This window comes from Spinacia oleracea, chromosome 3 (assembly GCF_020520425.1).
Source record: "Spinacia oleracea cultivar Varoflay chromosome 3, BTI_SOV_V1, whole genome shotgun sequence".
Taxonomy (NCBI): Eukaryota; Viridiplantae; Streptophyta; class Magnoliopsida; order Caryophyllales; family Amaranthaceae; genus Spinacia; species Spinacia oleracea.
Window position 1 is genome coordinate 65,043,487 of NC_079489.1, and position 24,291 is coordinate 65,067,777.

Genomic DNA, 24,291 nt, shown 5'->3' on the forward strand with positions numbered 1-24,291 from the left:
TCTTCCAAACTGCTTGTCTAGCTTATTCTTGAGTTGCCGGTTTGGGAAGGGAAGTACAATAGGTGGTACTTGAATATGTGTCCCCTTCTTAACCTCAGTTGTAGCCTCATTCTTACTGGATACCTTTTCAGCTTCCTTATCATCCATGACTATCTCTGGGACTTTCTCACTAACCAGACCACTAGCAGACACCCCAGAATCAACCTCAACGGGCATAGAAGGACCATCATAACCCATACCACTCCTCAATGTAATAGCATTTGCAGTTTCCCTATTTACAGGCTGTGAAGGGAGTTGGCCAGGGGACCGCCCTGCAATAGTAGTAGCCATCTAAGCCAACTGTGTATCAATGATCTTGTTGTGAGCAGTAAGAGCATCGATTTTCGCATCCTTTTCACTTAGAGATTTTTGCATTTGTAGCATCATATTTCTCATCTCTACTAGCATAGGGTCAGGCTGTGTGGCTTGAGGTTGTGGTGGTGGAGGTGATGTGTGTTGTCTAGGGAACCCAGATGGTCCACTAAACTGTTGGTTGTAGTTGTTTCGTGGTTGGTAGGGTTGTTGTTGTGGGGGTTGGTATGGTTGTTGTGGTGGTGGGTGTTGGACTTGATGAGGGTTCTGGATATTGTTGCTCCTGTAGGATAGTAGAGGGTTGTTTTTGTAGCCCTCATTGTAAGAGTTGGAGAATGGGTTATTTTGTTTGTAGGATTGCAATGCGTTACAGTGTTCAATAGAGCTCCCACATTCCTGTGCATAATGACCAGACATTCCACAACTTTCACAAACAGTAGCAGGTTGGGCACTCATTGCAGCTACACTAACAGGTTGGGCAGATTGAGCATTTGCTGCTTGCATATTATCAAACTTATAATGTAAAGCAGTCAATTGGGCAGTTAATTGTTCTATATAATTCAAATCATGCTTACCACCCTTGTTAGATAGACCTCTAGTATTCCCATACTGGGCATTATGAATGGCTATCTCCTCAATCACCTCCATAGCTCTAGCCACCTCAAGTTGCATAAATCTCCCACTGGCAGCTGAATCCAAAAGACACCTAGACTCATTACCCAGACCATTATAAAACTGCTGAATCAAGAACCAATCATCCAAACCATGGTGCGGGCACTCTCTCTGCAAGTCCTTGAATCTCTCCCAGACCTCGAACAAACTCTCATCTGCTTGTTGAGAGATAGAAATTATCTGACCCCTCAGACGAGCCGTCTTCTCAGGTGGAAAATATTTAACATAGAATGCAAGGGCCAAGGACTCCCAATTACTCCCTCCGTCCCGTAATACTTGACCTGTTTTCCTTATCGGGGCGTCCCTTAATACTTGACTTGTTTATAAAAATGGAAATATTCTAACAATATTATATTATTTCTCACTCCACCCCTATTAACCCACCTACCCCCTACTCCATACAAAAAATAATTAAAAATTCAACCCCTACTCTCCCCCAACCCCACCTCTTAACCCACCTCCCACTAACTACATTAAAATAATACCCCACTATCAACTACTACCTATTAAATTAAATAAGTCAATTCAAGTCCCTTAAACTCTTTGCCGGTCAAACCGGGTCGAGTATTCCGGGACGGAGGGAGTAGTGATTTTCATAGCCGCCCGATTCAACCCATTAATCCACAACTTAGCTTTCCCACTCAGAGAGAATGGGAAAAGTATCTCCATAGTCTGCTCCGGAGTCAATCCCTTTTGCTTGATGGTGGAACAGTATTGGATGAAGGACTGAATGTGAAGATTCAGATCTTCACCTGGTTCCCCACCGTACTGCCGTCTCTCAATCATGTTAATCAATGCAGGCTCAATCTTGAAGGTCTCAGCTGCAATAGAAGGCCTGATTGCCTTTGGTAGCACAGACAGACTTGGCTTAGAATAGTCTGTAAGCCGTGGGGTAGGTGGCGGTGGTGGAGTTTCGTTACCCATCTCTATCTCTGGAACTGAATCTGTATCTGAAGGAAAAAGATCACCAATATTATGATCAGAATCAGAGTGATTCCCACACTGTGCAATGAAAGTTCTTCGTCTACGAAAGGTTCTTTCGGGCTCAGGATCAAATGGAGTAAGATTACTAGTACCTACGGTCCTGGGCATAGACAAAGAAACTACAAAAACAATGTGAGATCCGGTCTCAAGGAACGTGGGTTCCTTGAGTAGTAATAAACAATAATCTAGGATAAACAATCAACAATAGAAAATAAAACCGTCTCCCCGGCAACGGCGCCAAAATTTGATAGGCTAAAGTCGTATCACCTAATCAAAAATAAACCTAAGTCCACTAGCTAGGTAGCAAGGGAAGTCAGGATCGAATCCACAGGGAAACAGGCGTTCTTTCTACTATTAATCAATTAATCTAGACTATTGGGAACAAGAGTTTGGTTGATGGTTTGCTAAGACTACGGCGATAATTAAACGATTAAGAATCAAGATATTAAGAAATCTAGGGCATAGGTTCACCAACAAATAATAATCCAGGACGATAAACAATCACGACAATCAACAAAGTAATTAATTAGACTAGCATGCTCTCTCGAATCGATACTAATCATAGACTTAGAATTAACGGGCTCTCTCTACGTATTAACTCTAATTCCACCTATTGACACAAGCCTAAACATCAAATTGCATCTCTCGAATCTTAACTTGATATTGCATGACTATCACAATTAAACCTGCACAAATCTAATTGCATAGTGAAATAAACCAATCAATAGGAATCAATTAAATTGCCAACAATCACAATTATTCAATCATCCCTTCATATTATTCATGGATCCCCAACCCTAGAAATTAGACTACTCAAGCATATTAATAATAAACAAAGTGATAATCATAATTGAAAGCATTATTAAAGCAAGACAATGAATTAAAATAAGAGCAATACCTAATTCAAGAACAATGGAAATTGAAAGCTTCGATTTTTATTAAAAATTAAACTAAGTCTTTGCATAAACTTTGAGAGAAAACTAAAGCTTAAGGAAAATAAACTAAGGTTCAATACTCGAAAATAAAGGTACCTCTAAAAATAACTAAGGCTAGTTTATATAGTTTGCCAAAATAAATCCTAAAAAACGTAAAAGAAAACACGCGAAAAGCTGGAGAGGTTAGTCGGCCCGATCGGGCCAAATTCCGCCCGATCGGGCGGTTTGCGAAAGCCCAGAATACGCCTAAGTTTGGGCGCCCGATCCGGACCGGGCGAAGTGCGCCTGATCGGGCGCGTACGGAGGACTTTAATTCCTTCTTCTTTCCGCCCGATTGTCGCGTTTCGCCCTCAGCTCACAGGGCGATTTGCAATCATCAACATCCTTCTCCCATATCACTGAGTCTAACTCCCGGGGCTCAACCATAAGCATCTAGGGCTCCCGAAAATCGACGATAATGGTCCCGAACTTCCTCGGGCTCGTGTAGTGGCCTAAATCACCATGAAATGGGTCTAAAAAGACCAATTTCTCACTAATCAAACCTGAAACTCAAGGCACACTCAAAAACGCATATTAGCACTAAAAACGGCTCCTAAGAGCTCATTTAACGCATAAAAGTACCAAGGGACGGGGGTAAAACACTATATAAAACACACATATAAAAAATCAAAGAAACCGTAGATTTCAAATATTTTTATTTTTTAATGTAATTAAGGTTGTGAATTTTTTAGCCTAAAAAAAACAAAAAAAAATGTTGTAGTTCCCGCCGATTTCACCAGCGTAGCATTAGGAAACAAAATAACTTCTTCCTAAAACCACGATCTCAAGCTTATCTCCAAGAACTCTGAATATGTAAAACCTAATAACTTCAATTCGATCACCTAAGAACCGAATTCACAGAGCTCAAAGCAATTCACCACCGCACCACCGCTGGCGAAGGGCCGACATGTTCTCCTTCTCGTTCGCTTTTCCATCTTCCAAATTTTTTCTAATTTTTTGGTTTGATTGGAACTTCCAGCGGTACCCCAACGACCGTCTCCACCACCACGTACAATCTCCGTCTTTGCCGCCAGTTCGTCAGCTCCTATAATTTTATGTAATACCTCTTCTCACCCTTTTTCCCTATTTATAATTTTACAATTTTCTATCCTAATATGTGTTTGAGTGTTAATTTGGTTGAAATTTCATCTGAAATTAATTTTCCTGTGATGATATGAACGATTTTTGTAAAACATGAATACAGGGGTTAGGAAAAAACCCTTTTTCCCTATTTATAATTTTACAATTTTCCATCCTAATATGTGTTTGAGTGTTAATTTGGTTGAAATTTCATCTGAAATGAATTTTCCTATGATGATATGAACGATTTTTGTAAAACATGAATACAAGGGTTAGGAAAAATTTCAGCTAAAAAAAACGGGTGAACAACAAATTTGTAATTTTCTGATAAAGCTTCAAATTTGTAATTGGTGTTTTTATGTTAGCTTTGGCCTTTTTGTGTCATTATGTGAATGCCTCATTACTTTGTGTCAAATCATTGTTCTTCTCTGCACTATTCACTACCTCAAATTCTGATTATATTTATTATAAGTTGTGATCGAATGCCCGTTTACATCACTCTTGTTTGTGTCTCCCTGTGGTTATATGTACGTCTATGATGGTTGTGAGTTGTGATCGAATGCCCGTTTACGTCTGGTTGATTTTATTCTATTAATGGATTTGCTGATTCTTGAAATATGCTTCATTGGTAATTCTTTTTATGTGGTAGGCTGCGATTTAAGTGTCATACCAGCCCGATCATTCTCTGTCAGTATACACACTTAGCCTAAACACCTCTGTCGGCAGCCTTATACCGTTTGAAAGTGCTACCAGCTAGTTTACTGTCGGTCATGTTTGTTTGCTGTCGTACTACTTCTGTCTGCTACTTTGATCTGATGTCAGTGACTCAGTCATCGTGTAATGCAGTCAGCAGTGTGCACTCTTACCAGTGTCATTTGCTATCAGCAGTCAGTAAGTCAGTCAGTTAGTAAGAAGGAGCAGTTAGTCTGTAAATCAGTCAGTCAGTTAGTAAGAAGGATCAGTCAGTTGGTCAGTCAGTCAGTCTGCCTTTGTAGCTTAGCCTATCAATAGAATAGCTTCGCGTTAGCGAATTCCTTAACCTAACTTAACTTAGACTTGAATATACATAATACAACTCCTACGGTTTGTTCATATAACTGATATAGCCTTTAAATAGCCTTTGTATGTCTTATAACCTAATATGCCTTATAAGCTCAATAACTTTCCTTATAACCTCCTATAACCTATTGTGCTATATTAGCTATACCCTCTAGATATGCTCTATTAATGGATTTGCTGATTCTTGAAATATGCTTCATTTGTAATTCTTTTTATGTGGTAGGCTGCGGTTTAAGTGTCATACCAGCCCGATCATTCTCTATCAGTATACACACTTAGTCTAAACACCTCTGTCGACAGCCTTATACCATTTCAAAGTGCTACCAGCTAGTTTACTGTCGGTCATGTTTGTTTGCTGTCGTACTACTTCTGTCGGCTACTTTGATCTAATGTCAGTGACTCAGTCATCGTGTAATGCAGTCAGCAGTGTGCACTCTTACCAGTGTCATTTTCTATCAGCAGGCCCTGGTACCATCTTACTAGCACTTGGCAGCACTCGTTTGTACCTGTGCGCAGTAGTTTCCCTCCATTCCTCCATTATTAGTCTTGCTGCAGGAATAATAATTGACCATCTTATTTGCTTAAATTATGGATTTTTTCTTACCATAAGTTCCTGTCAGCTACCATCATGTCATTAGTATCATGTTTTTTCAAATAGAGCAGAGTTATAAATTAAAGTTGGAGTATTTTCGCGTAGAGGGCTTATTATATGTTTGATTTTTCCAAAGGTGATCTCCAATTCGTAGCATGTGTCTGGTTATTTTAGCTATTATCATAGGTTTCTAGACCAGGTTGAACTCTGGGCAGTCCGAGTAAACTTATATTATGGGATCCTCATGCGGCTAAGAGTAGTATACTAGTATGTAAAATTCAGATCAAGTATCTGTTGACCAAGTATTCTGATTGTGACAACACAATTCAGTTGGCCAGTTTTGCGGGTTATCTAGGAAGCACTCTAGTAATAAGTAATGAATTTTAGTTTGTGCAGAAGCTAGTCAAAAAGACTGTTCCCATGCTCATAACTTTTAGTGTTAAATAATTCAGGTTTTTATATGTTGTCCATACGTTAATATTAGAAATTTAACCTTACGTTTTTTTGTTCTTTTCAATTTTAGGAGCCTTTTGTTGCTAGTTGGCTTGGTTCACTTGCTCGTTTCATTGGTGTCCGCGCTTCAATTAGGTGCGTATATATAATTCCTTATCCCTTTGTCTCCTCCTTTTTATTTTTATCATTTAACAATTAATAACTTGATGAATTATTTTTACTAGCATAAATTGCTTGCTTCTTGCATATTCGTAAGAATGTGTGCATGTAATGTTTTTTTTTATTTGCTGGCTGATGGTCCAAGGGAGACTGCAAACAAGAGAAAGGCTACATAAGATTGGGGTCTGTAACACTACTACATGCTTGCTTTGTGAGGCAAAAGATGAAACTCACCCACACCTTTTCTTTGACCGTGAATACAGTAGAAGATGTCTACAGGGGGTTGAGGAATGGCTAGATATTCCTACTAGCAAAGTACATTATATGGGCCTGCTGAGGTGGGTTAAATGGAAGAGCCAGTGCAGCAAATTTCAAAAGACAGCAATACACACTGCTGTCAATGCTACTGTGTATAATCTATGGAGAGCAAGAAATGATGCTCTCTGGAATCAGAAGGTTCCTACCCCTTCAACTACTATCAGATGCATTCAGAGGAGTGTGATTGACAGATTAGCTCATATAGGTGCTAAGCAATCTAGCACAAATGACCAGATTTGGTGGAAGAGCAAATGCACTATTTAGGCTTTGTTTCTTCTCTTTTCTTCCCTATGAATGTTGTCATGTTGTTTGCTCCTTAGCCTCCCTGGCTTAGGACTTTGTTTGTAATCTGGTTTTTCAAGCAATGAAATCTACTCTGACTTATCAAAAAAAAAAAAAAATGTTTTTTTTTTTTTAATTTTGAATACTTAGAGATGGATCGAAGTTGGATATCAAATTCAAAACCGGGTGAACCACAATATGAAGCTGGAATAAGGGATTTTGTCAATTTTGCGGTTCAGAATGCCGGAGATCTTTCTAGGTTACCATGCCCTTGTTTCAAATGCCATAAATTTTTGTATAGACGGATAGATGAAATTCTCGGTCATTTGAGCAAGAATGCTTTTGATAGAACATATACCCGTTGGGTTTGACATGGGGAAAACTTTGAAGGAACTCGTACAAGTGATTCTGGGAACGATGTTCATGAAGGTCCTGATGTTAATGACATCCCTAACGCTAATGAGGGTGATAGGTTAGGAGACATGATACGTGTAGCTCAAGATAAGTTCGCTGAAAATCCTGCCACATTTGAGGGGGTGTTAAAAGATTCCGAAACACCCTTATATCCAGGTTGCAGCAAGTATACAAGATTATCTAGTATACTTAGATTATATAATGTGAAGGCAGGTCATGGTTTAACGGATCAATGTTTTGATGAAGTACTTGAAGTTTTCAAAGACATGCTTCCTGATGATAATGTATTGGCAAGTGGTGCATATGAGGCTAAAAAGATATTGATCCCGATGGGCTTGCCATACGAGAAAATTCATGCTTGTCCTAACGATTGCGTACTCTCTCGAAATGAGCGTGAATCATTAAAGAATTTCCCAGTATGCAATGCCTCGCGATATAAGGAGAAGGAAGGAGTGCCGGCTAAGGTTTTGTGGTATTTTCCCATAGTTCCGGAATTTAAACGTCTTTTTTCAAATGCGGATGATGCACAAAAGTTGACATGGCATTTTTATGGGCGGAACAAAGATGGCTTATTAAGACACCTAGCTGACTCCCCGCAGTGGAGGTTTATTGATGGAAAATACCCCGAGTTTCGTAAAGAAAAACAGAACCTACGCCTTGCACTTTCAACTGATGGTATGAATCGATTTGGTTCTCTTAGTAGCATGCATATTACTTGGCCAGTGATTTTGGTTACTTACAACCTACCACCTTCGTTGTGCATGAAAAGAAAGTACATGATGCTTACATTGTTAATATCCGGGCCAAAATAGCCGGGAAATGATTTTGATGTGTACTTGGCTCCCCTCATTGATGATTTGAAGATATTATGGGAAAAAGGTGTCAAAGTTTTTGATGCGCATCAAAATGAGACCTTTAATCTGAGAGCAATGTTGTTTTGCACCATCCAAGATTTTCCGGCATATGGTAATCTTTCTGGGTATACTGTGAAAGGGAAAACTGCTTGTCCCATATGTGAGGATCGTATGAAGGGAAAGTGGCTAAAGAATTCTAAGAAGATGGTTTACTTTGATCATCGTCCGTTTTTGCCCTGTGATCATCCATACCGCAAGCAAAAAAAGGCTTTTAATGGGAAACAAGAATTCAAAAAACGTCAAAGAGACTTGAGTGGGGAGGAGGTGTTTCAAAAGGTTAAGGACATCCAGATAACCTTTGGGAAGAAATCTAGAGCAGGTATTTCTAAGCAGGGGTACAAGAAATGTTCAGACTTCTGGCGCTTACCCTATTGGAAACACTTATTTTTCAGACATTGTTTAGATATAATGCATATTGAGAAGAATGTGTGTGATAGCTTGATTGGCACACTGTTGAATGTTCCTAGGAAGACAAAAGACGGTGAAAATGCTCGATATGACTTGAAGGATATGGGGATTAGAAGTGAACTCCACGTTGTTGAGGGAAAACCCAAGAAATACCTTCCTCTCGCAGCTTATACATTGTCACGAAAAGAGAAAAAAGTGTTATGTGAATCTTTAGCTGGAGTGAAAGTTCCAGAGGGTTTCTTCAAACTTTCGCAACCTTATTTCGATGGAAAATCTGAAACTTGTGGGTCTTAAGTCTCATGATTGCCACATTTTGATGCAATATTTGTTTCTAGTGGCTATTCGCTTAATTTTACCTAAAAATGTTCGATACGCCATTATTAGATTGTGTTCATTCTTTAACGCAATTTACGCCAAAGTCATTAATCCTAAAGACTTAGGGGCCGTTTGGTTGGAGAAGGGGAAAGGGAAAGAGAATGAGAATGGGAATCAAGGAGAATGGAATGAAAACCCTTTGTTTAAGACTGTTGTTTGGTTTATCCATTCTTCTTCCCTCTCTCTCTCCTAAGTAAGATAATAAATAATAAATAATAAATAATAAATAATAAATAATAAATAATAAATAATAAATAATAAATAATAAATAATAAATAATAAATAATAAATAATAAATAATAAATAATAAATAATAAATAATAAATAATAAATAATAAATAATAAATAATAATAATAATAATAAATAATAATAATAAATAATAAATAATAAATAATAAATAATAAATAATAAATAATAAATAATAAATAATAAATAATAATAATAAATAATAAATAATAAATAATAATAATAATAATAAATAATAAATAATAAATAATAAATAATAAATAATAAATAATAAATAATAAATAATAAATAATAAATAATAAATAATAAATAATAAATAATAAATAATAAATAATAAATAATAAATAATAAATAATAAATAATAAATAATAAATAATAAATAATAAATAATAAATAATAAATAATAAATAATAAATAATAAATAATAAATAATAAATAATAAATAATAAATAATAAATAATAAATAATAAATAATAAATAATAAATAATAAATAATAAATAATAAATAATAAATAATAAATAATAAATAATAAATAATAAATAATAAATAATAAATAATAAATAATAAATAATAAATAATAAATAATAAATAATAAATAATAAATAATAATAATAAATAATAAATAATAAATAATAAATAATAAATAATAAATAATAAATAATAAATAATAAATAATAAATAATAAATAATAAATAATAAATAATAAATAATAAATAATAAATAATAAATAATAAATAATAAATAATAAATAATAAATAATAAATAATAAATAATAAATAATAAATAATAAATAATAAATAATAAATAATAAATAATAAATAATAAATAATAAATAATAAATAATAAATAATAAATAATAATAATAAATAATAATAATAAATAATAAATAATAATAATAATAATAAATAATAAATAATAAATAATAAATAATAAATAATAAATAATAAATAATAAATAATAAATAATAAATAATAAATAATAAATAATAAATAATAAATAATAAATAATTGGGAAACAGAAATTGCTATCGTTATTTGCCAATTACAGATGTATTTTCCTCCATCTTTTTTTGATATCATGGTTCATTTACCTATTCACTTGGTGAGAGAGATAAGGTATTGTGGCCCAGTTCATTTGAGAGCTCAATGGTCCTTTGAAAGGCAAATGAAAACTTATAAGGGATATGTGAAGAATGCCTATAGACCCGAAGCTTGTATTGCTGAAAAGAACTTCTATGAAGATCTCGTTGGATCGTGTAGTCAATATATATAAAATGCAAATATTATTGGGCTTCCAATATCAAGACATAGTGGTAGAATGGAGGGAAAGGGGATCATAGGTCATAAGAAACGTGACTTGTCTTATGAAGAATGGCACAAGGCCCACACATATGTTCTGTTTAACGAGGATGAAGTTACACCATATATTAACAAACACATTGATCACCTTAAGCAGTTCAATCGTAAGGCAAGTCAGAAATCACTTCTTATTCAACATCACAATTCATTTAGAACTTGGTTGAAAGATAAAGTGACGAGAGAGCTTAATGATCCACTATATGTTGTTTCTGATCGACTAAAGAGTTTAGCGTTAGGACCCAATTTTAGAGCCTCTTTTTATTCTGGGTATGTATATAATGGTTGCACATTCTATACTAAGGAGAAAGATGAAGTTAGCACTATGCAGAATAGTGGAGTTGTTGTTGAAGCCGAAGCTATGTATTTTGCAAGTGCTAAAGATAGTTCTCCTACCCATGGTAAAATGTGGTACTACGGTGTCATTGAAAAAATTGTTGAGTTGCAATACAATAATTTTGTGATACCAGTTTTTGGTTGCAAATGGGTTGATAACAACAACGGAGTTGACTATGAAGATATAGGGTGTACTTTGGTTAATTTTGACAAGCTTGGTCATAAGGAAGATCCTTATATATTGGCTAGTCAAGCAAGACAAGTGTTCTACATGACTGATCCATCCGATCAAAAAAGGTCTGCTGTTATAAAGCCAAGGTCTCGGTTTGAAATCGATGAAATTGTTGACTACCATGAATATGATGATATTGAAGAAGAGGAAATCCATTTCACTAATGGGGTACAAGTCCAAGATGTCATCAACAATTATGGAGATGATTCAGTAACATATATACGTGATGACCATAGTGAAGGAACATGGGTTGATGACACTAGTAATGAGGGTGCATCACGGAAGCGTCGACGGAAAGAGAAATGAGGTGCAAACATAAGAACTATTATCTGCATCTCTCTTTATTAGTTTTAATTATATAGAGTGTCAGGGCATGAAACTTCCCTTCAATTATCTGCTAGATACATCTAATTCTTCCGCTGCATGATTGTGTATTTGTGTGTTTGAGCTACTGGTTGACATTATATTTTGTGATGATTGGTCAGTATGTCTGCATGTATACCTGCAATTCTTATGGTTCAAAATAATGAGATTAGATGATGTACCTAATTAGATCATTGAACCTGGTATAGAGTTACAGACATAACAAACTCAAACTCAATTTCTAGTTTCTAGTATAGAGTCTGTTATGGTTTGTTTCTATTTGTACGCCTGGTAAGTATTGGATAAAGATCATCTGTGTGTTTTAGTTTTAGATAGCAAAAACCACCATCAGCTAATGCCCTTCCTTCCCTACTGTCACTGTAAGGTTGATTATGGTCTTTCTGGACAGTGGCTCTACTAGTTTTCATAATATAACAACTGTCTAGAGACTTGGCTAGCCTATTACATCATCTATTACTAAAATAATCTCAGGCTCACCACTAGTTGCCCAATGCCGAATAGTCCAGCAGATGACCACCATGCACGTAAGCCCCTACAGAGCAGTCAAACACTCAGCCTGAAGGACTAACAACGCACAAATCTGAAAAATAAAATTCGTCAACAAAGTATTATAGCATGAAGCTGACTGCACAGTAGTAGTGTTGATTACATGAAATAAATGATGCTTTAGAGTACACATTTATACCACAGTATATATTGCCAAATTTCAATATACTATTGATTAAGTAGCTTATTAACTTATAATATTGCTATCTTTTTAGGTTTATGTAGTTTTAATATTGATCTAATAATTATGTAGTTTTATTACTGCATTTCTCTTTATTAGTTTTAATTATATAGCTAATTCAGACCAAAATGTGAGTAAAATAAAATGTCTTATTTAATAAGATATCTACTGTAATATGGAGTACTCTGCTTTTATATTAAATTATATCAACACCTGCCACTGGTTATGATGTTAGTTGTTGTAAAACAATTTGCGTCTACTAACTTTGAAGTGGTTTATTTTATAGGAGGTGAGTGAAGATAGTCGAGCAAGGTCAATGCTGAAGACTTCAAGCTACCGTGGAGGCCCTCTAGGGTACCAGTACTATCAAGACCAGATAGTAAGTTTTCTTCCTAGCTACTTTGTGGAGGAAGTTAATCAAAGTTGGTAAATAATTATGAACAAAATGATTCCATCGGGTCTTATGTACTATCTATTTCTGAGCTCTGTACATCATTTTGATCGTAAAAGTCTCAGGTTAGGGTGTAAAACTAAGGGTATCCTGATCTAGTAACAGTTGCAGGGGAACAAATCTAGTAACAAAACAGCAAACAGTTGAATCTTCAGTTACTGAACACCCAACGGTTCACTGTAAAGTTCAGAGGCCGCCTTATCCTGATCTAGTAAAAGTTTGTTTAGTCTTCATTCTGAGACAGAAAGCTCCAGATCTGTTTGTTAGGCTGCTTTAATGTCCAGTGATTAGCAATTAGCATTTACACTATTGTTCAAGTTCAATATAATCCAACCTCTTAGTGCATATATAATTAATTATACGCTGCGTGTTTTTTTTGTCAGGCAAAAGAATTTATGAAAAAAGGGATTCATGTCGATCAGGTGCCTAGACATGAGACTTGGTTGCGAGCTCATTCACATTTCAAAGATGGAAAATATACCTTTAAGAATCCAATCGATCAAGAGACTGCTGAAACAATTGTAACGATTTGTATATATCCTTTTCTTTAATCATATATGTAAACTTGTGTTGCTATCGTATAGCTAAATAGATTGGTTGCTCATTGTTGATTTCAGTATGCACTGAAAGCTCAAGCTGAAAGAGGTGAAATTTCTTTCAAGAGTCGCCGTGATGATATTTTGGCACGGGCAATAAAGAAGCCGGAGCATGGTGGAAGTGTAAGGGGCGTTGGATCAGGTATCACAAATAAGAAGTATTTTGGGTTTGCCAAACCAACACCACCTAGCCAATTGCGTGCCGAACTCACTGGTATGAGGACAGCGATGGAAATGATGAGAAACCAACATAATCTCTTAATATCTTATTTAATGTCGGGCCAAAACCAAGCCGAGGCACATGAGAAGTTGAAGCAATTGATAGCTTGTGGTGCTAGGGGACAATCTGGTGGTTCCATTGGTCAAGGGAGTGGCCAATCTGGCAGTTTTGGAACTCAATGGTTGAGTGGTGCACAACCTACTGGTTCTTTTACCGATCTACTTGCTGGAGGTACACGTCAGGGAGGCCAAGATATCACAAGTCCTCTTCTAGACACTCGACTTCAAGCGCAAGAGCAAGAGAAAGAACTTCAGCCCTACCATGTTTCATTACCGCAGTCAGAACAACCCTTCCATGTTTCATGGCCGCAATCAGAATATTCCCTTGAGCTTGGAACTCAATGGTCGAGTGGTGCCCAACCTATTGGTTCTTTTACCCAATTACTTGCTAGAGGTACTCATCAGGGATGTTAAGGTGTCATAAGTCCTCTTCCAGACACTCGACTTCAAGCTCAAGAGCAAGAGAAAGAACTTCAACCCTACCATGTTTCATTATCACACTCAGAACAGTCCATTGAGCATGAAGACCATCAACATTACTCTCCACAACACGAGAACGGTGGTATTCCTTGGCCCGAAACATACGACACTCTACCGATTAGTGCTAACCATCCTGAGGTATTAAGACCAGCTTTATCTATAGAAAGTATTGAATGCATATTTTATTAATTGCATAGAAACTATAGTCCCAAAAATTCTCCCAAAAAATCTAATGAAATGTTGGCAAAGACTCTTCATAAACCTGTAAGTGCACAAATTGATCAGAAGAACAATTATTGATCTTCAAATCAAGCTTATAAATGCTGAATTAAGTGACACTGATTCAATCAAACTTTAGAAAACTACTAGAAATCTTTATTCAACACAACTATTACTTCTAACAATTGCACCCGTACTTCTGTTTAATTACTCTTTTCTCTCTTTTAGAGTTTACTCGTCTAATTACAAAACACGCTGTACTTATTCAAGTTCTCTCCCCAACTCTGAAATACAGATTATTTAGAATAACTGTAGTACAAAGATATGCTCAAGTGTTTGGGGAACACGGAAAACCTTAAGTGGAAACGGTATATAAAAAGACTCCAACAAAACTTTAGTTAATAAGAGCTTAAATCAGATGTTTTTCCAAGTCTATAATTATTTCTAATTACATAACCAATAGATTAACAACACAACCCTATCCAACAAGGGCAACAACGAAACTCAGTGATGAATTCTGATTCTAAAAATCCTCTCTCCTCTCCAACCATATTACCCATAACTCCATAAGGTAGGAAAACAAGCAGAATACTAGAGAACTTTATATTCATGTTGTATTCTAAATCCAACAAGCAAGACCACAAAAAATGTACAGAACATGGCTTGACATAACAGAAGGCTTCTGTCTTCCTGCAACAAAAATCCCAATAAATAGAAAACGATGAGATCAACATGGACTGGCCTAGTTAAGTGCAAGACCTAGGACCGGTCCATAACTAGTTCTCCATTAGACAGGAGTACAGGACTAGCCTGTGACCACCACATGTGATCTCCTCATCCGTGTATGCCTATGCGAGTCTAAGCCCTACCAAGCTAGCTCCCATAACCCAACTCCTGACTTCATTAAGTTTAAACAAGAACGCATTTCTACTCTACTCTACTGATCTTAACACTAACTGCATTTCTACTCTACTCTACTGATCTTAACACTAACATCATTTCTTATGTATTTAATATGACAAGGGTACGTATGACTGTTGTTTGGCGATTAAGGAACACAAAGTAATCCAGATTGTTGCAACGGGATAAGTTTACATACCAGGGGAATCATTAGTGGTTAAGAATCATTTTTTGATGTGTCCCCTAATAATCGCCGAGTCTCTATAAAGGAAGATATTGTGTCTACTGCACTACTGTCGTGTCCTACTGAACAATTCAGTTTCGTTTGTCAAGCAAAGGATAGTTTTGTTCCATGGCCGACTCACTTAATGTTTCCAAAGAAGAAGGTATCCTCACTTATTCTCCTAATAAAGTGTTTATAAGTTTCTATGTGCATTCCACTTATAGTTTTTATATCTTTTTTAAAGCAACCAAAAGAAAAAGAGACCACCCCTTTCTCGCAATTGCCATCATCATCACAAGCAGCATCCACAAAAAAGTATAAGGTCACTGATGAGAATCGTGCCAAAGTGAACTCCAGTGTGTTAGTTCCAAAGAAAAAGGTATTCACACTTGTTCTCCTAATAATTTATATTATTTCTATGTGCATTCCACTAATAATTTATATTATTTGTTTTTTAAGCAACTAAAAGAAAAAGAAAGCAACCCCTTCTCGCAATCGCCATCATCATCACAAGCTACATCCACAAAAAAGTATAAGATCACTGATGAGGATCGTGCCAAGGTGACCTCCGGTCTATTAGAAGTTTTCAAGAATGAAGCTATGGGAATGAGAAAGAAGAATGAGACCATCGCATTACCAATACCATTTTTTGTGCTTTGCAAGGAGATAGAAGCTACGTTTGATTATGAAGCTATTTTTGATTGGTGCTTCCAAAGAGATGTCAGAGCATCTCACATGTCTCTTTTCATGTGGTATGTATCATGCTACATACTCTGTATTTCTTTAACTAAATTTCACTTGTACCTATGTTATTAGTAAGTCACAAATTGATTAATGTGTGTTGCTACTGGTCTGCTTCTAATGCTTCTGATATGCGTCTGATTCTATCAGTAAGTCACGAATATTCTTCAAGGTTCTGATCTGCTTCTTCTGATATGCGTCTGATGCTACTGGTTTGCTTCTAATGCTTCTGATCTGCTGGTTTTGCTTTTGTTGTGTTGCTGCCATTTCGGTTGTTTTTGCTGTTGTTGTATCTGCTATTTTTGTTGCTGCCATTTGGTCCATCTCATGTACTTGGTTTATGCAGTATGAACTTATAATGACTAGTATATAAAAAATTATGCGTGCATATATCCGACTTGTCCTGAAATCCTGAAAGCACATAGGCACCATCGTGTAAAATATCCCTTGTCTTGAAACTAAGAACCAACACTTAATATATATACTTTGATGTGTAAGGTACTTGAGCGAGGGGTGTAGAAAGGAGAGTGTATCGGGAATGTATGGCTTTTGCAATGTTAATATTCTTTCTCAGTTAACCCCGGCAGAAGAGAAAGATCGATCTGACTATTTGAGTATTGTTTTTGGGTGCAATGGAGGCAAAAATATAAATCAAATATTTTTTGCTCCGTACATTGAAAGGTTAGTTATGTTCACTTCATGAACTTTCTTAATAATTTTTTGTTTGTTGTTGGTTTCACTAATACATTTTATATAGACGACATTGGATGTTAGCTGTCATTAGTCCGTGGAAAGGAACAGTGTTTTGGCTTGATCCCACAGGACTAGAAAATGAAATTCCAGAATTCGTTCAGGGGATCATTTTGGCTAACTTGCTAAATAATACTTGCTCATACTTTTTGTATCTAACTTGTCAAATTATGCAGGGGAATGTTAAAATTTTCCGTTGTTCATCGAAAGGATATCAAAATGAAAAGAAATCCAGCAATTATGTGGATTCAACCACAAGTATGCAATTCATACCTTAAACTTAGTTCTTCTTAATACAATATGATATATTTTCCTTAAAACAGTCAAATATTTTCTAAATTATTGATTTGAAATTCATTATGAAATAGTGTCCTCGTCAAGCTCAAGGAACCAATGATTCTGGATATTATGTATGTCGTTACATGCAAGAGACAATATCAAAGAGACAACAACTGGTTCCTCCAAAGGTAACTGTCATTTTTTTGCCAAATAAAGATATATCTCACTTTGGTTTAAGATTGATGTGTTTTTTCTTAGTTATATATGTTTCTTTTTATTTCTATTCACTTTCAAGTTTTGAGTACTTCCCCGAAACTCTTTTGCACAATGTTTTTATCATGATGAGAAGTTGGCATTGTAATTCAAAATTTTTATTTTGTGGCTCTGTGCTTCCTCAAAAACAGTCACTGCTTATTGGTGAAACTTTGCTACTGTCAATAGCCGAACTGTTATTTTCTTGCATGTCATGATTGATGCCTCGTATAGGAACTTGGCAGTTTTTTAGTTTAGAAGAGATGAGTTTAAGACATTGTTCTCTTGGTTGTGATTGTTTAGGTATAATAGTACACTTTTCAATTGAGTAAGCAGGCTCTTAGACAACAGACTTCCCTGCAACCAATATCCTAATCTGTTTGCCTAGATGGAACTAGGTTGCTGATGTCTAGTGAACAATAAGCTTCTCTACAGGCAGCTGATTGTTTTGTGTAAGAACTCGGTTTTAGGGTTCTTGCTAGTCTGATCAATTAACGAATATATGTCCTTTATTCTGATTTTCTACCAGCAGCATCTGAAATGCTTTTATGGTAGCATACTAAGTGCAATTTTGTTTAAAGGAACTAGCATTAGTCATTGAAGGTTGTGGTTTTATTCATCTTAGAATCTGCAGTCTAAGAAGGGTTGGCAGAAATGACTTTTTTGCTTAAGCCTCCTCGCTACTGGAAGAATCATTATCAAAAAGCTCAAAGTAGCAGTGTGTTGCCATAGTTGTTTGGGATTTCAATTGAAAATACACATTTTCCCAGCAGCTTTGTATTAGACTGGTTTGGCCCCTCCATCCTTCGTCCTAGCTTTCTACTCAACATAAATTCAATACTACCTCTATTCCAATTTAATAGTAAAACCCTTAAGAACAGTTAATACAATCACCTAGTCACACCCACTAATACGCAGCTACTCTAGTCTTGTAAGATAACTCTTGGGATGACAAACCAAACACTAGAAAAGATGTTCATTATAAAATCTATCCCTATTTCATTTTCAGCCAACAGACAAGGCCATGTTATAAATTCCGAGGTACCTCTAGGATAACTTGGCAGTAAATTGAAAGTTAAGACGACTGTACAAAGAAAATGTCAAACCTTTCTAAGGCCCTGTTTTGTTGACTTATTTCATACAAAATAAGTTTAGTAAATTCAGATAAGTGAAATTAAGTTCGGATGGCCTTAATTGGTGCTATAGGGGCAGTGATAGCTGGCTGCAGAAGTTGTTCTTCCAACTCAGCTCCTTCAAGTTCTTCAAGCTCGACTTCCAATTCATCCTTTTATACCAACAATCAACAGAGAAAAAAGTTAGTACAAAAGTGATGCCTTTGTAGAGCTACATCTTTTTTCTAGTATTTGTGACTAAAACCCTTACGTACCTCGTCAAAATCAGCTGCACCACCAATAGGAGAAGCTAGTGCCTCTTGTATCTGTCTTAAATTATCGGTCTGCTCGTTGATCTCATCCATTGTCTGGTCCACGTCATCAATATTCCTGTAATGTAAAATGAGCAACTTTCTCATAACCAGTTCCAAATCAAGAGATGAACATTGAAGTTGAACACTAGCTAGTTTCAGCTGAGAACCAACACTAGCTACTTGTTCTAGTTGGTTTAAGTTCATTTTTGACAGGATTATAACTCGTGATCTATTTTTAAATTAGGGAATAAAGCATCACAAAAAAGAAATACAGACACTAATCATTTTAGACAACTGCCCCTATATGTACTACATTTAGATATGGAAGCACGTTATAATTATAAGATATATTGACAGCAACAGTGAGACAGGAGATATTCCCTTGATTATCCAAGTCAATTGAAAATTTCTGCTGCCAAGTGATATGCTCAAACTTGATCCTGCATCAGATTAAGAGTTTAAGATACAAATGTGAAATAGTTAGGTTGAGTACACACTGATGCAGTGCTTTAAATTCCTCTGCATTATTTCTCCCTCTACTTTAGCAGAGTATTATTCTTTTTCTTGCTTCAGTAAATTTTTTTTATGTTTAATTTTTTGAAAAATAAATAAGGGAAAAATAAATTTATCATTGCTATTACACCATAACAAATTTCAACTTCTATTTTACTGATGGCTTTACTTCCATTCGGCTTTATATCTTTTATTCTAATCGTTTTTATGTCTTGTATGCAGTACTTTCCTCAAGTTCCTGCCACTTATTCTCAAGCGATGATTGATGAGATACGGGATACTTTGATTACATATTTTTTCAAGCAAAGACAAGTTATCAATGATCAGATTGATGAAGATGAAGAAAATGATATTTTGGACGTTGATCGTGAATGATCTTTGTAGCTAGTGCATATTGACACTTAATAACAAATGTTTTGCGAATCTCATAGCAAGTTAATACATTTGAAGTATTCTTTTGGATTTAAGCCTGTGATTGGAGTTTGGAGAATGTTATATATTACATTAGTTTTATTTAATTTATTGCTTTGGAGAACAAGAAGGTACATTGGTCGGTTTGGAGTATTTTTATACATATATATAATATAGAGTTAATGGATTTTTACCATTAAATTGAGCCAATTTGGATATTGAATGGAATCTAATAGGTACCATGTAATTTGAAAATATATTATCTGTCACTAATTTATTGGTTGTAGCAGCCATTTAAAATTTAATAATAATAAAAAAAATATATCAAAGAAACCAGATATTTAATAAATCTGGTTTCTTAGGTTGCACGTTTATAATAGAGGAGCATCAAAGAAACCGTAGATCTGAAAATGCAGTCTCTTTAAAAAAATCAAAGGAACCGCACTTTGTAATAAAGTGGTTTCCTAGTACAGTCAAAGTCGGTATATTTCCTCAATTCGGTCTCTTTTTCTTTGTATTTAAATTCACAGGAAATGACCTAAGAAACCAGTTTTCTGCCAAAATCGGTTTCTTAGATATATCAAATAAATCAGGCCAAAACTCCGGTCTCTTATGCTAAGAGACCTACTACCTAGGCACCGTAGAAAGTGAGGTTTCTTTGCCTTGTTTTACCCGGTTTCTTAGGCTATTTTTGTAGTAGTGCAACTTCCTAAAACCCTTAGCATGCATAGTAGAAAAAATTTCCATATTCCTTTTCAAGAGGAGGAATGACTCATGAACATCCTACATACAAAAATAAAACTTATATTTAAGTTAACAACTTAAGTTTCTCCATTCGTATCATATAAGTTTATCATATGTATCATATAAGTTCACCAATGTATCGTATAAGTTTACCATCTGTATTGTATAAGTTACACATGTAGAGGATGGTTGAGGGTTCATAAGTTGGTTTAACCAGAAAACCAAAAATTAAATGCACTTAATAAAAGCTAAAAAAATTAAAACTTACATCTGTCGCAATATCTTTTATCTCAGAATCAGTTAGAATTCCTTCTGGAACCTCAAAACGAACGAACCTTCCTATACCAGCATCTCCATGGGCTCCAACACTCACACCAACATCCTCGCGGATACCAGATCCAAATTCATGAGTTGTAAGATTAGGTGGTAATCACAGTATTTCATTTAAGTATCTTGTATAATACTCTTAAAGTTTTGGTGAGGTTGAATCCACCTTTCTTATTTACTAAACTAACCCGATTTTTTCCACTAGTTGCAATATCGGTTTCTCTCTCACTACTACAAAAATAGCCTAAGAAACCGTGCAAAATAAGGCAAAGAAACCTCACTTTATACGGTGCCTAGGTAGTAGGTCTCTTAGATCATGTTCTGTGAATTTAAATACAAAGAATAAGAGACCGAAATAAGGAAGTATGCGTTTACTTTGACTATACTAGGAAACCACTTTGTTACAAAGTGCGGTTCCTTTGACTGTACTAGGAAACCACTTTGTTACAAAGTGCGGTTCCTTTGATTTGTTTTTTGTGTACGGTCTAAGAAACCAAATTTATTAAATATCTGGTTTCTTTGGTTTTTTTTAATTTTTTTTATTAAAACGTGTGTACTAATAAATCATTTACATACAATATATATTTTCAAATTACATGGTACCTGTTAGATTCCAAGCAATATCCAAATCAATTGGCTCAATGGTATGGTAATTAATAATCCATCAACTCTATATTATATGTATAAAAATTCTCCAAACCGACCAATATACCAACTTCTTGTTCTCCAAATCAATAAAGTAAATAAAACTAATGTACTATTACATTCTCCAAACTCTAATCACAAGTTCAAATCTAAAAAAGTACTTCAAATGTATTAACTTGCTACGAGATTCCCAAAACATTTGTTAGAAAGTTTCAATATGTACTAGCTACAAAGGTCATTCATGATCAACGTCGAGCAGATTATTTTCTTCATCATCATCATCATTCTTTGCTTGAAAAAATATGTAACTAATATCCCGTGTCTCGTCAGTCATCGCTTGAGAATAAGTGGCAGGAACTTGAGGAAAGTACTACATATATACAAGACATAAAAACGATTAGAATAGGTATATGTTAAAAGATATAAACTAATCAAGTACATGTGAAGTAAATTCTGTCAAGGATGCTTAATTCTACGGCGGAGGATATTAATTAAGATTAGGTGAATGTTTTATAATAGATTAGTTCCCGGTTCGACTTACATGAAAACAATTAAAATAAATTAAAACTTTGACTTAAAGAGACTATATCATTTAGGATCAAGTCCATGGGGGATCTGCTCGTATGAATTGCCTTCACAACCTTCATGGAATCACACTCTAAGTCAACCTCTTCATATCCCAACCTCCTGGCTACACTCAAACCAAACCGTGCAACCAATGGCTTCCCCATCTCTGCCTTCCACGACGCAATATGCCTTCTCACCCCTGAAGGAAATAATGCCCTTGGTCCAAGTATGCATTCAATGTTAAGTCTAATAAATGCGGTTCAGTATTAATTAACAAGTTAATAATTCAGTGAGATCAAGTGAGCTGAATGCCTAGCTAGAGGCCGCTTCAGTTCAAGTGGAATTAATGATATTAATCCACAGCTTACTCTTGACTGAACCCGTAGGGTCACACAAATAGTACGTAAATGGATCAAGTATTTAATAGCATTAAATACTCCATCTATGGATATTCGGAATCGACGGATCTTGGTTTCAGTGGGAGCTGAGATCGTCACAGGCAAGAAATGAATACTCCGGAAACGATGATATTGCCGGAAACGGAAATATGGATCGTATCGGAAATATAAATATTATCCAAGTCGTAGATGTTGCCGGAAACGGAAACATGGTACGTATCGGAAAATATTATCGGAAATGGAAATATTGCCGGAATCGGAAATATTGCCGGAAACGGAAATATTGTCAGAAACGGAAATATTATCGGAATCGGAAAATAATTCCAGAAACGGAAATATTAAATATTTGTTCGAAACGGAAATTAATTCCGGAATCGGAAATATTGAATATTGTTCGTATCCGAAATAAATTCCGGAATCGGAAATTTAATCGAAAGCGTATCGTACGAATTAGCATCGGACGAGGCTCGCTAGACGAAGGCCCAGCACGAAGCCAGGCCATCGCCCAGCAAGCCACACGCATCACCAACACACGCCAAGGCCTCGACCAGGCCCAGCGCAAGCCAGGCCCAGCCGAAGCCATGGGCGCGCGCGGACAGTAGCATGGGCCGAGCGCTGTGCGCTCAGCGTGGGCCGCAAGGCCTGCGCGGGTGTATGGTGCTCGTGCGATGCTCGTGTGCGAATCCTAAAGCTATCGGGATTCGATAAAAGATTAAATCCTAAACCTATTAGGTAAAGTTTATTTAAATAGAGTCCTAGCAGGATTCTAATTAAATAAATTAGTATCCTAATAGGATTCCAATTCCTTTTCCATACCTCTATAAATAAGGGCCTAGGGTCATTATTTATACACAAGTTTTCAAGTATTCAAAGCTAGCATTTTTAAGCAGAAAAATCAGCCATAACTCTTGCCCATTTAGCCGAAAATAAGTAGTACCTTAAGGGCGATTCTAGTTGGTCAATCTTAAGGCGGATCCGGACGTGCTGTGGACTATCTACGGAGGGACGACACTTGGAGTCCTAAAGACTTGTTCTTGTTCGGTTCGGGCGCAGCTAGGGAAGGCACGCAACAAAGAGTATGCATCTAAACTATGCTAAATGATTATGTGTAAATAATATGTTTTCCTGGCTTTATGGTTTTTCCGCATGATTTATGAATTGTCATATGTATCATAACCTAACAGTGGTATCAGAGCCTCTTATTATTTTCATAATCTAAATTGCATGAACATGGTTAAATATTACAAATTTGCAAGAATTAAAAGGGGTGATTAATTTTCGTAATTGTTAATTAATTGCAAATTGCGTTTATTTAATTATACGTACGCAGGTTTTCGGCAGTTTCTTCGTTACTCATCCAAATCGAGTGATTTTTGTGTCAATTCCGCATGTAAAAGGCATTCTAAAATTTTGACAAAAATAGTACTTTTCGGCCGAACCCAGAATTCTCAAATTCGAAGCCTAACTATGACTTTTAAGAGGTTTTAGTTTTTCGAATGCAAAATTTCGTAAATTTAAGATGTTAAATTAAATATTTGCGATTCTTGTTGATAAATCTTGAATTTTTGATTGACCTACTGTATATGTTTAACAAGTTTGAATGCCTAGCCTTGTTAATTATGCAATCTAATTTGTAATTATGATTAATTTGTTGAAAATTAGAATAATTTAGAATTAATTTGATTTTCATAATTAATTATAATTTAATTAGATACCTATGATTAAAAACCACCATAAAAATTGTAAATTTATGTTAAATTTTAAATTTTTATG

General features: G+C 35.5%; 1 protein-coding gene and 1 pseudogene across 1 annotated transcript; one reads left to right on the forward strand and one right to left on the reverse strand.

The window, feature by feature from the left end:
• Positions 1–1,111: 1,111 nt before the first annotated feature.
• LOC130471027 (uncharacterized) lies at positions 1,112–1,211 on the forward strand (annotated as a pseudogene).
• Positions 1,212–18,661: 17,450 nt separating this feature from the next.
• Positions 18,662–19,117, reverse strand: LOC110801318 (vacuolar protein sorting-associated protein 32 homolog 2-like). Its single transcript, XM_056839192.1, has 2 exons — positions 18,875–19,117; positions 18,662–18,772 (listed from the first exon to the last, which is right to left on the reverse strand). The coding sequence occupies exons 1-2, from the start codon at positions 19,115–19,117 to the stop codon at positions 18,662–18,664; spliced, it is 354 nt and encodes a 117-aa protein (XP_056695170.1).
• Between the last annotated feature and the right edge of the window lie 5,174 nt (positions 19,118–24,291).

Excerpts from the sequence above, each read along its gene's own strand:
- LOC110801318 (XM_056839192.1), bottom strand. The coding sequence starts at position 19,117 with ATGAACTTAAACCAACTAGAACAAGTAGCTAGTGTTGGTTCTCAGCTG. Across the intron at positions 18,773-18,874 it reads GTGCAGCTGATTTTGACGAG|GATGAATTGGAAGTCGAGCT; the intron begins GTACGTAAGGGT and ends TTGGTATAAAAG.